Below are 12,509 nucleotides of genomic sequence, written 5' to 3' on the forward strand. Positions count from 1 at the left end.
AGGGAGGCTGAGGCAGGAAAATGGTGTGAAACCACGAGGCGGAGCTTGCAGTGAGCTGAGATCACGCCACTGCACTCCAACCTGGACGACAGAGCAAGACTCTGTCTCAATTAAAAAAAAAATTCAAGAAAAAGAAAACTTGTATCAATTGGTTAACTGCATAAATCTTCTGAGAATGCAGTTACTATGTGCCTCCATGATGAGAAGTTAGTTCATTATGAAGAGAACTGAAGACTTAAAACCACTTAAGAGGTCAATCAATACTAATCATTCGTGAAGATAGGCAACACCTGACAGCAATAGCAGGCTGACCTAATTTAATTAGATCGGATATCTTTTCAATTGTTTCTCATCAAATCATAATCTTACCAGAAATACACTTACTAAAGACAAGTATTGCAGATATTGAAGGATAATGTAGGGAGTATGTTGAAAGATACTGTTCCTATAAATTGTCAGGAAAAACTGGCCATTAATTTTTATAGAAGTGAAAAATATATAACAATAAAGTTGCAGATCTGAGCTTTATTATCAGAATAACATCATTTCAGGATAGAATTGAGGGATTCTCGAAAATGCTTTTGATATGGCATAAAACTGGAGTCTCAGAGCTGCATGCCTACGTATCTGTTCAAATACATCTGGAAAGGAAATACACAGAGGGTTTAGCAGAATAAGCAAGAAAGTTGACAAAAGAACCAAATGAAAATTTCTCATGTCAAAAGCACTTTAATACCCTATCCTCCTTCAATCAAGAGATCAAAAGAAATGGCAAGTCCTGTATTTACAAAACTGATGAAAATCACACTGTAATAATCAGTGAATGTAGAACTGCACAGATCTGTGTTTCCAACTTTTTCCACCATGATTCTACATCAAGGTAAAAAAAGATTCTTTTATACAAATCCAAGAAGGATGCGGACAGAGGTGGCAGCAAAACTGCCAAGGATGGTGCACTGACTTACGACTGCAGCTGAGACAGGACGTGGGGGAGGGCAGAGTCCTCGAGAAAGAACCCTATGGAGAGGGTGGCTCAGTCGGTGGTCGATCTCCGGTACCAAAACCGCGCTCTGAAGTCATCGCTGCACGTCATGAACCCGGGGTTGGTGGGGGAGTGCACTATGCAGCGTACAATGTTGTTGTGCCCCAATGACAGCAGGTTTCTCCGCTCGGCTGTCCTCGAGTCCCAGCAGCAAAGACTGATCGTCCTCTCGTCAGGCAGCAACACATAGTCCTCGGTGTGGTTAAACACAGCCTGTGTCCGGTGCACCTGGCGTCCACTTAAACCCGCGCCTGCCACAGAGACCAAGAGGGATAGCTTTCTAAGTCCACATCTTAGACCCTCAGAACATTCTAGCATTCAATGTAAAAGGATTTTAAACCTGTTGCAGTGATACACCTTGTACACTTTCAGAAACTCTGAAAAAGTACAAAAAAGAAAATCAAACCAGGCACAGTGGGTCATGTCTGTAATCCCAGTACTTTGGGAGGCTGAGGAAGGAGGGCTGCTTGAGCCCAGGAGTTCAAGACCAGTCTGGGCAACAGACAACAGAGCAAGAGCAAGAGCAAGAGCAAGAGCAAGACTGTATCAGGAAAAAAAAAAAAAAAAAAAAAAAAAGGAGATCACCAGACCACCTGAAGCAATACTATTACTCTCCTAATGTACTTCGAGGCATAAAAACACATTTTAAAAATACATATAAAATTGGTGCCACTATATTTTTCTATTATAGTTTTAACCAACTTTGTGTTGAGTACATTTTTCCAATTTTTTTTTACTAGATGCAAAGTGCCTCATGTTTAGAAGCCCCATTACTTATTTAACAATTCTTTTGTGTGTGTTCTTTTTTTTTTTTTTTTTTTTAAGACAGAGTCTCACTCTGTCACCAGGCTGGAGTGCAGTGGCGTGATCTCGGCTCACTGCAACCTCTACCTCCTGGGTTCAAGTGATTCTCCCGCCTCAGCCTCCCAAGTAGCTGGGTCTACAGGCGTGCGCCACCACACCTGAACAATTTTTGTATTTTTAATAGAGACGGTTTCACCAAGTAGGCCAGGATGGTCTTAATCTCCTGACCTCGTGATCCACCTGCCTCAGCCTCCCAAAGTGCTGGGATTACAGGTGTGAACCACCGTGCCCGGCCTATTTAACAATGCTTTTACTTCCTGACATTTAGTTTATATCAATTATAAGTAACATTGTAATGAACATCCTTTGTACAGAAAGCTTTATTTCCTTAGGGATAAATTCCTATAAACAGAATTACTGAGACAAAGTCTATGAATATCTACTTTCCAAAAGGAAGCCTTTTTATGACTATAAATTACATATTTTAATGTTTAAAAGTACCAAATAAAGTATAAAAAGGAAAATAAAAACTGCCTGATAATTGCACCCATCAGAGGTAACAGTCAATACTTTGGTGAATACCCTTTTGAAATATCTAAGTGTTATGTGCTCACTTGTAAATTCTTTTTTTTTTTTTTTTTTTTTTTTTTTTTGAGATAAGAGTCTCACTCTGTTGCCCAAGCTGGAGTACAATGGTGTGATCTTGACTCACTGCAACCTCTACCTCCCAGGTTCAAATTCTCCTGCCTCAGCCTCCTGAGTAGCTGGGATTACAGGCATGCAACACCACACTCAACTAATTTTTCTATTTTTAGTAGAGATGGGGTTTCACCATGTTGGCCAGGCTGGTCTCAAACTCCTGACCTCAGATGATCTGCCCACCTTGGCCTCCCAAAGTGCTGGGATTACAGGTGTGAGCCACAGCCCCCGGCTTCATTTGTAACTTCTTTAAGTCAAAGCATTTGTCATATACTATTAATATTCAAGCATATGTAGTGCAGATCTGTAAAGACAGAATACAGCTTAGTGGATAAAAACACAAACTCTGTGGTCACATGTGGGTTCAACACTTACTAATGTGACCCTGGGCAAAATTACTTAACATCCCTCAGCCTTAATTTTCTCATCTGTTCCATGGGGTAATTACAGAACCTACCCCATAAGGCTGTGAGGATAAGAATAAGAGAATGCACAGGGGGCTTTGGCGTGCGAGTGCTCAGCCCATGTTAGCATGCATACTTATTTTTAAAGGTGTATGTTGTCCATGGATGCGTAACAGATTTCCTAAATGCTTCTTATTGGACATCTATCCTGTTTCTAACTTTCAGCCACTCCAAATGATGTTGGGACACACATCCTTTTATGGGCATGTGCATGTTTGTCCAATTACCTCTTTAGGTTGAATTTCTAAGAGTAGATATAGTGGGTCAAAAAGCGTGTATTTAAAATTTTGATATGACACCAAACTGTGCTGAAATATTTTACCAGCTGACTCTCTGACCAACAAAATATGATTTCCTCAAATCTCTATCAACAGTAGATAATATAAAACTTTAAGACTCCTGAAATCTGATGAACAAAACCAGGTCCCCATATTCATTTCTCGGGTCTGCGGCGAGGCTGGCCACCGTTTCTTACATTTCCTGACCATTTTTCTCTTCTGCAGCCTCCTGTCCTTTGGCTCCTTTTCTCTCAAGTTTGGACTCATCTTTTTCCTATTTGAGTTCTCTTTATAGATTAAGGATATTAACTCAATGTCTAACATCTGTATATATGCTGTAACTATTTTCCCCCAGTCCTGTATTTTAATTATTTATATTGCTTTTAATTTTTTGCATCCAAATTTCTAAAGTTTTCTTGATAGTTTTTCCCTTTTCATCATTTCAAAAACCCTTTGAATTCTAACTAATTATTACTATTATTATTATTATTATTATTATTTTGAGACGGAGTCTCGCTCTGTCGCCCAGGCTGCAGTGTAGTGGCGCAATCTCGGCTCACTGCAACCTCCGCCTCCCAGGTTCAAGCTATTCTCCTGTCTCAGCCTCCCGAGTAGCTGGGACTACAGGTGCCCGCCACCACGCCCGGCTAATTTTTGTATTTTTCGTAGAGACAGGGTTTCACCATATTGGCCAGGCTGGTCTCGAACTCCTGACCTTGTGATCTGCCCGCCTCAGCCTCCCAAAGTGCTGGGATTACAGGCGTGAGCCACCATGCCCGGCCCAAATTCTAACTAATTATTAAAACTGGGAACAGAAATCTTAACATGCTGACATGACAGGGGCTTGACCTGTGAGATGAGAAAAAAGGCAAAGGGGAATTTGCACATAAATTCAGCATAATCACATTTTTGAAAAACCACACTGCTATTCCCCACTAAAACAAGCCAATCAACCTCATACTACTATAAAACATCCAAAACATTCCTAGAGCAAATATATAAGCTCTTGTCAGTAGGCTGGTGTGTATCTGTCCAGATACAGCACACCCCTTAAAATAGTTATTATTTCTATAGGGGGAATACTTTCACATTTACTCTGATCACTTTTGTGTCTTCTTTTTGCAACAAACGCTATTATAAAGTAGTTCTTTATAATAAATACTTTTCAGAACAACTTTATACAAGTGTTTCAATGAAGTCACCAAGAATTATGATAAAAATGGCTCTTCCTAAGATTTGCTAGGTGTACCAGAAGCCAGAAACATGGCTGGGGAAGCGAACTTTGGTTACAATGAGACAAATCTAAGGCAGGTTATGCTGCCCCCCAGTGGGTGAGATTTCACCGACTCTTCAACGCAAACTTAACACAGTCCAGTCCCTTCCAGTACTGTTTTCTTGTGATTTTTTCTGAGTTATGCTCATGCCAATTTTAGTGTATGACACAAACATAAGTCGCAATGGAGGAAACAATCAGAAATTTTCTGGAGGTTTTCTACCAAACAACAGTCTTTGCTGCTACAAGGAACAGAAGACACCGTGTTTTAACATTATCAAATAACCAGACTTGAGCCCTACTAGTGATAGGATAAATTTAAATAGATTTCATTATAAAAAGACTCCACAGGCACTACTGTTACCAATGAGACCAACATACATTAATGAGAATTCAATGGATGCAATTTTTTTCTGTCTGCAGAGCCTACTTTATATCTGCATTCACAATTAACATAGTTTCCTTTGGGGGTTAGCTCTGCTTTCTTAGGAATGGGATAAGATCTTCCCTCTCAGCCATTCTTTCCTGAACGCATATATTAATAATACTGAGATCTACTATTGGAAACTTTTCTCTGGATTGCTTTCACGTTTCTGTGGGAAGAGGGCAGGCCAGTCTACAAATGGATCACCAGGTTCTCAAGTGTTACTTGCATGGAATCCAGCCCTAGTCCACAGTGTGAGATGCTCAGAAGAGCAAAGAAAGCACAGTTCTATTTCCAGCTCTATTTCCAAGTCGTGTAGCCTTGGCTAAACGACTTAACCTGTAAGTCTTTGTTGCCTCTTGTCTAAGAAAGGGATAACATGTGCCTTGCTCAATGCATAGACTTATTGTGTTGCTCTATTGTGAGGTCCTAAAAGAGAGTTCTGGAAAGTGTAAACGCTACAGAAATGTTAAGTGACATCAGCTTCTCACATACCCGTGTATCTGACCAGTGTTCGTCCTGTTGATATTTCCCAAAGTTTAGCTACAGAGTCTTTTCCACTTGAGAGAATGTATTTAGAATTTTTGGAAAAAATGGCAGAACAAACTTCAGCACCGTCGTGTGCTTTCTCAAAAGTTGTGATGCATCGATTTGAAACACCATCCCATAATTTGATGCAGCCGTCCTTGCTTCCAGTTACGTACATATTGGCACTAGAATTGTAATTAACGGAACAGATAGCATCGGTGTGTTGATCTTGAGGATTGCAAGAGACAAAACATTGAAAGGTGTTGATATCATAAAGGCGAAGAGTAGGATGCTGAGTTCCGACAAGTATAAAGTCTCCAGAAGGATGAAAAGAGATGGAGCGTAACATTTCAGCTTCCTGTTAGGACAGAGATATTAACACAAGTGACCAACTGGTGAACAATTAAATCCAGAGGAAATGTGGAAAATATCTGCCTGACGAAAAGAATCCATAAAACAATTATTAGATATTACACAGGTATCATAAGGAAAAAAAGTGTTTTCTGGAATATATGAAAGTATTTTTTGAATAGATTTCCAAAACTAAATATTTACTGGTTATATTATTCCAAAAACTACAGAAGTGAGCTTCATTATTTACAAATGAACACTGAGTAAACTAAGGATGGAGTATTATCAGACAATGACAACATTCATGCATGGTTACTGCAGTACAACTTGTACCTAAGAGCTTCTTTAATTTGCTCTAGGGCTGCAAATATTGAATAAAAAATTAAGTTTATTATTATTTTTTGCAGACAGGGTCTTGCTCTGTTGTCCAGGCTGGAGTGCAGTGGCATGGTCATAGCTCACTGCAGGCTCAACCTCCTGGTCTCAAATGATCATCCTTGCATCCACCTCCTGAGTAGCTGGGACTATAGGCACGTGCCACCATGCCCAGCTGATTAAAAGAATTTTTTTGTAGAGATGAGGTCTCACCACATTGCTCAGGCTGATCTTAAACTTCTGGGCTCAAGTGATCCTCCCACTTTGGCTTCTCAAAGTGATGGGATTACAGACATGAGCCACTGCAACCAGCCTAGTTTAATTATCAAACAGACAGAAGCCACAACTAAAACATTAGTTGAATATGCAATGCATATTCAAAATAGGGCACCAAATGTCACCCTGCCAGGAAACACTTAATACCTTCAACTGAATTTCTTTTTATTCCTGTAAGTTATACATTAGTGAAGCTGGTCTTGTTTTGTTTATAACAGGGATCTGCACCCTTTAAAGAGTGATATGGATTCCAAACCCTCCAAAGGGTCAGATTATAAACTCTGACCAGGCAGAGGGAGCAGGTATGTGACAGCATGTGACCTATGTGCCAAAAAAATCTGATCCATGTGCCATCCGGCATGCATCCTGGTCTGTATGCATCTTACAGGATGATCACCAAGACTACTTTTAAAAAGAGAATAGTCGTACAATGGCTCATTGTATTTAAGAAAAAATGTAAAGCTCCGTTCCAAAGATTCCTACCTGAATGTATTTGAAGGCTCTCTTTGCTGATGGTTTGGAATAATCAAATAATTTAAGAGTATAATCCCTTGAACCAGAAGCCAGGATCTGTTCTGTTGGGTGGAAAGCAAGGCATGTGACTTCATCCACATGGTCATAAAGAGTTCGAATCACTGGGTGATTTTCCATATTTTGTTGTGCAGTCTCATTCATCATGACCTAGACCAACAAGAAGAGATGCTCAAGGTACAGAATATGTCTGAATCCAAGTACACAATCTACAGCTATAGCAAACTAAAGCTGGTTTGAACTATACTCTCATTTTTCCAAAAATGAAAAACAGAAGGCAATCAGCAAGCACGTGACTGGAATTTTTACCTCTATTGGCATGGCACTTTTGGCCAACATCCTCTCTGTGTCAAGTATCTTTATTGAAGCATCAGCAGACCCAGTAGCTATTAACTGTCCATCTCTACTATAGGTAGCTACACGGCACGGTCCTTTATGTGACGTGACATAGCATGTTTCGTACTCAGAAGCCTCTGGGGACATAGTCTGAACATCTGCATCAAATTCCAGGTCAATCCCTGTGCCAGGGGCAACAGTATCTGAACGACCAATTGCATACTGAACTGCGGTGTCATCATTTTCCATTCCTGAAAGAAATCAAAATTAAAGGTGTAACAAAACAAGTGTTTTTTTAAAAAGGCCAAGATAAAATTCTAGATCCAAACTGGAAAAATGCTCACCAGTGTCAACTTCCTATTTCTTGGAGTCGCGTGACACCTAATGCTTTACAAAACTGTGTATTTTGCCCATGCTATTCAAAGTTCACCATGCTGTGAGGCCACGTGGGTTGCTGGAAGGTTAGGCTCCAACAGACAAAGTCATTTCCCCAGGTTCTTGCCTCCAGAGTTTACTACTTTATCTACAACTACAGAACCTCAAAAAATAGCAGTTCTGTAGTTAAATTATCCATTTTTTTCCACTCCAAATTTTAATATGTTTAGGGTTGAGATATATTAGCAGCTCTGATGCTCATTACGTTAGCTACATTGTTAACATGAATGCTAGTGAAATGTTTTTGAAATAAATTTGATATTTTAAAAAACTGGTTTATCAAGAATATGCATTTAAAATTTATAAATAACTTGACAAATCAAATAATATGTTGATTAGTAGAGGAAAAATTAACACTATGGATGAACAAGAAAATAAAAATGACCTTGAATTTTACCACCCAGAGATAATAACTGTTAACGTATTGGTATAAATTCTTAGGGAATCCTTCACCATGCATAGCTGTTTTACTTTTCAAAACAGTAATAGAGCAATGCTGTGTAACAGTTGTGACTCACTTGTTCATTTAATCAAGCAGAACAAAAGTGTATCTTGGCTAATAAATATTCATCTATATAATTATGTTGTAGTATTTACTTTTATGGATATTTAAAAATTTACAGCTAATTCCATGTTGTTGTTGGGCATTGCGGTTTGTCCATTTTATTTCCCCAGGAGAAATGCTCACAATTGGCACTGCCAAGTCAAAGGGTATTAACATGTTTGGTAATTCAATATTTAATATTGAGTGCTATTATTAGCCTGGTAGGCTCCAGGATATACTGCTGAATAATACAAGGTCCTGATCCTTACGGAACTTGTAGTCTTTTTTGACAAGAGGGCAGTAGGTGGGAAGTGGGGAGGTGAGGATCATATGGGAAACAATCCAAATGATAAAGGAAATTTCAGAACGACTGTTACAAAACAAATGGGATTGCTATGGCAGGGTAACCGGGAAAATGCAGGAAAGAGTCGGATTACTTTAGAAGGGGTTAAGAGAACTCAGATGACATTTGATGTAAAATCTGAAGGAAGTCAGTAATATGACAGAGTGTTCCAGATAATGGGTACAAAGACCCTCAGGCCAGAACCAGCTTAAGGTCTTTATAATCTGAACTTTGCTTACCGCTTACTTACTGAGCTACTTCCTGAACTCACGCTGAACTACTTACTTACTGAAGTACCCGGCATATACTAGGCACTAAAACGAAGTAAGAATAATCTTGAAAAATTCTGCCATATGAAAACATCTAAAACCTTGCCATGGGATGTATGGATTTGTGTTCACAATCTACCTAGTTTGATGAGATGCAGGAGCTGCTCCGAGGGTGCACACACAGACTGAGGCTTGATTTCATTGATGAGCCCATTGGCAATGCTGATGTAGCCGTCATATAGCAGCTGGCTAATGATCAGCTTGTAGAGCTGCTGGCGGTCCTTCAAGCCCACTTTGGTTCTGTACATCTTAGAGAAGAGGAAGACAGTTTCCCTGCCAGCTGCAAAAACGGAAAACGGATGGTGAAGGGTAGAGGCTCTAGTAAATCACAGAAGCAACATAGGACTCTTTGGTCAGACTTAATCTTGCAGAACTCAAATCCCATCTCTACTAGCTGCATTATCTTTGGTCAGAGACCTCATTTCTCTAAGCCTCAGGTTCTTCAGCTGTTAAGTTACTGGAAGTTAAACAAGGTGGTACATATAAAGCCCTGAGCACAGTGCCCAGCAAACAGAAATTATTCAAGTCATGTTAGCCAATATTTATGGTACAATCCCTCATCAACTTTTCTTCTCCACCAAACTACCTACCTAGGATTTTTGTTCTTTATTGCTATCCCAGAATCTTCCATTTCTTCTGTTAATTAAACATTGACTGGTACCTGCAATATGCAAGATAGCTGCTATTTTGTCAAGACCTAGACTGCTGGTTCCACTAGCTGAGCTGTATGTTTACTAATATCTTTTATGTTCATTCTCAAAACCTGTTTTAAGGCAACTGAGCTTGTTACTGTAATTATATAATCTAATTAGACAGTAAATCAAAATATGAAGCAAAAAAAGCAACTGTACTACAAAAACTCAACCAACTTAAATGTGTTAGAAAGGCTCAAAGGTGAGCTGCCCAATAAAATATTGCCTATCAAGGTCAAAACAATAAAAATGAAAAAAAAAAAAAAACCAGTAAAAATCTGGAAGGATTGTGCATGCACTGACTTACAAGTGTCTAAGTTTTCCTTCAGTCTTAAGAGACAAAAAACTGTAAATGGTTTCTGGCTTATTCAAAAAAGAACTCCAACTGTTGAACATGATAGTTTGCTTATCAAAAATCAATGCCTTTATGTATGTGTATGTTTGGACCTGTATTAAAAGGCTAGAGGTGTCTGGGGACAGCAATAAAGAATAAAAGTGACCTTAGAGCCTGATTTCTTTTCTTTTTGAGACGGAGTCTTGCTCTGTCGCCCAGGCTGGAGGGCAGTGGCGCGATCTTGGCTCACTGCAACCTCCACCTCCCAGGTTCAAGCTATTCTCCTGCCTCAGCCTCCCGAGTAGCTGAGACTACACAGGCACCCGCCACCATGCCAGGCTAATTTTTGTATTTTTAGTAGAGACGGGGTTTCACCATATTGGCCAGGCTGGTCTCGAACTCCTGACCTTGTGATTTGCCTGCCTCAGCCTCCCAAAGTGCTGGGATTACGGGCGCGAGCCACTGCGCCTGGCCCAGAGCCTGATTTCTTACACACTGTATGACACTGATGGTGTTAATAACCAATAACATTAAGCACTTCCTGCATGCCAGATACCATCATGTTAAGTACTTTGTAAGCATCAGTTCACTGAATAAAATCATTCAATGTATTCAAGTATATGAAGTAGTACATGAACATATTAATTCTATGCTTGAGTAGAAAATCCTGGGACACAATAAAGATGATGAAATGGGTTCAAGGAGGTCAGGACACCTACTCAAGGTAAAACGTGGCTGAGTTACTTGTCCAAGGTTAAAGTACACCAGAATTGCCAACTCCAGATCCCTGAGCTTAACCACTGAAGGAGTTCAGGAAATGCTAGCCCAAAACAAGATGCTTTGGCTGGCTGATTACCTTGAACTGAGGGCACTTGGAGAACTGCAGGCGGGAAGGGGCTTTCCCTATGCTTTCCTTACCTGCCTAAAGTCTGACCCTCCAAAAATACCTCAATTGTCACGAATCCTTATAAACCAGGGAAGATTAACTCGGATCACTCACATGAGAGATTAGAGGTTGACACCACCCAGAAGATCACCTATTCTGTCTGCATAACTTGATTCACCATACACTTCTTCCGTTCACCCTCCCATAACTTGTGTTACAGCTGCTCCCCGCCCCGCGCCGCCCCCAATCCTCTATTCATTCCTTTCAGTAGCTCAGGATGCCATGTAGTAGTCTTTAATCATCTGATTTCAACTTCTTAGTCTCGTATTTTGTGGGACTCCTGTACGTAATTAAATATCGTTTTTGTCCCATGGACAATGTTTAGTTACTCGAAAAAAATGGGAGATTCTTAAGTACCAATAAAGAATGAAAATCACAAGTGGGTAGACTGGCAAAGAAAGGTTGATGAGAGATTCTACTGTTAATGTTGGGTTAATATGACTCGAATAATTTCCGTATGCCAGCTCAATGCTTTACATGCACATCCGGTTTACCCTGTAGTAATCTGTTAATTTGTCTTATGTTAATTTAACTCTTAGTCCTAATAAGGTAGCTAGAAGGATGGAGGGAAGCCATTTTTGGCTCCCTTACACCACTATTCTATCCGGTCTCTTCACTTCTGCTGAGCACATCCCGGGTGTACAAACATATATATATACACACACAAACACACATATGTGTATATATGTATATATGTGTGCATATATATGTGTGTGTATACGTATATATGTGTGTATATATATATATATGTATGCGTATACATATATATATATATTTTTTTTTTTTCAAAGTGGCCCAGCCTTAACTTCTCAACTCCCACAGAACGTTCACTCGCCAGGTAAACAGAAGCCTAATTATCTCCAATTTGCAGGTGAGCACACGAGGACAAGAACCCGATCCAGGACTGGATACAACGCAGTTGGAAAAGCTAGAACACAGACGCCCCCTCACTATATGCGCCGCGACCATCTGGATGCAGAGGCGAACTAAGGACTGGGTGGGAATGGAAGCGAGGCCCTTTGAGGAAGAGGAGGGGGTGCCGGCCAACTTAGGAAGCACAAAGTAGAGGCGCATGCCACCTTGCTAACTCTCGACTCTTCCAGTCTCGCCCCAGTCGTTTCTATGGTTTTCTCTAAACGCCCTAGCCGACCGCACCGGCCACTCTCCCCGTGCCCCAGTACCAGCTGGTCCGGTTCTCTCGGTATCCCGCTCTCTCCTGGAAAAATGGAGGCGCGAATCCTGCCCAATCGACCGCTCCGAGCGCACGTTCACTGCGCACGCTGAAAGGACGCCAAGCCGACCGCTGCGCTATCGATCGGTCCCGCTCTCTCTTGCTTTTCTCGGCATCTTACTTACTGGCACGTTCAAAAGGTTAGTTCACCTCCTCGGACTTTATCTCCAATGCGACAACCTTGACGTCAAGGAGCTGTTGCCTGGGGCTGGGACTACCACGGGTCTGGCTGGCCGTTGGCTCCACCACTTCCGGGGTCTTAGGGAGCAAGTGC

General features: G+C 40.7%; 1 protein-coding gene across 2 annotated transcripts; it reads right to left on the reverse strand.

Moving 5' to 3' along the window:
• Positions 1–703: 703 nt before the first annotated feature.
• Positions 704–12,500, reverse strand: CSTF1 (cleavage stimulation factor subunit 1). 2 transcript variants are annotated; one of them, XM_032143329.2, is made up of 6 exons: positions 12,186–12,500; positions 9,112–9,312; positions 7,355–7,632; positions 6,998–7,195; positions 5,480–5,870; positions 704–1,293 (listed from the first exon to the last, which is right to left on the reverse strand). In XM_032143329.2, exons 2-6 carry the CDS (start codon positions 9,278–9,280, stop codon positions 1,034–1,036), a joined length of 1,296 nt encoding a protein of 431 aa, XP_031999220.1. In that variant the 5' UTR covers positions 9,281–9,312; positions 12,186–12,500; the 3' UTR covers positions 704–1,033. The 2 variants fall into 2 exon arrangements, with proteins under 2 accessions (XP_031999220.1, XP_031999221.1); XM_032143330.2 differs by having other exon boundaries at positions 12,361–12,497.
• Positions 12,501–12,509: the final 9 nt, after the last annotated feature.

The sequence above is a fragment of the Hylobates moloch genome, unplaced genomic scaffold, assembly GCF_009828535.3.
Source record: "Hylobates moloch isolate HMO894 unplaced genomic scaffold, HMol_V3 SCAFFOLD_21, whole genome shotgun sequence".
Classification (NCBI taxonomy): Eukaryota; Metazoa; Chordata; class Mammalia; order Primates; family Hylobatidae; genus Hylobates; species Hylobates moloch.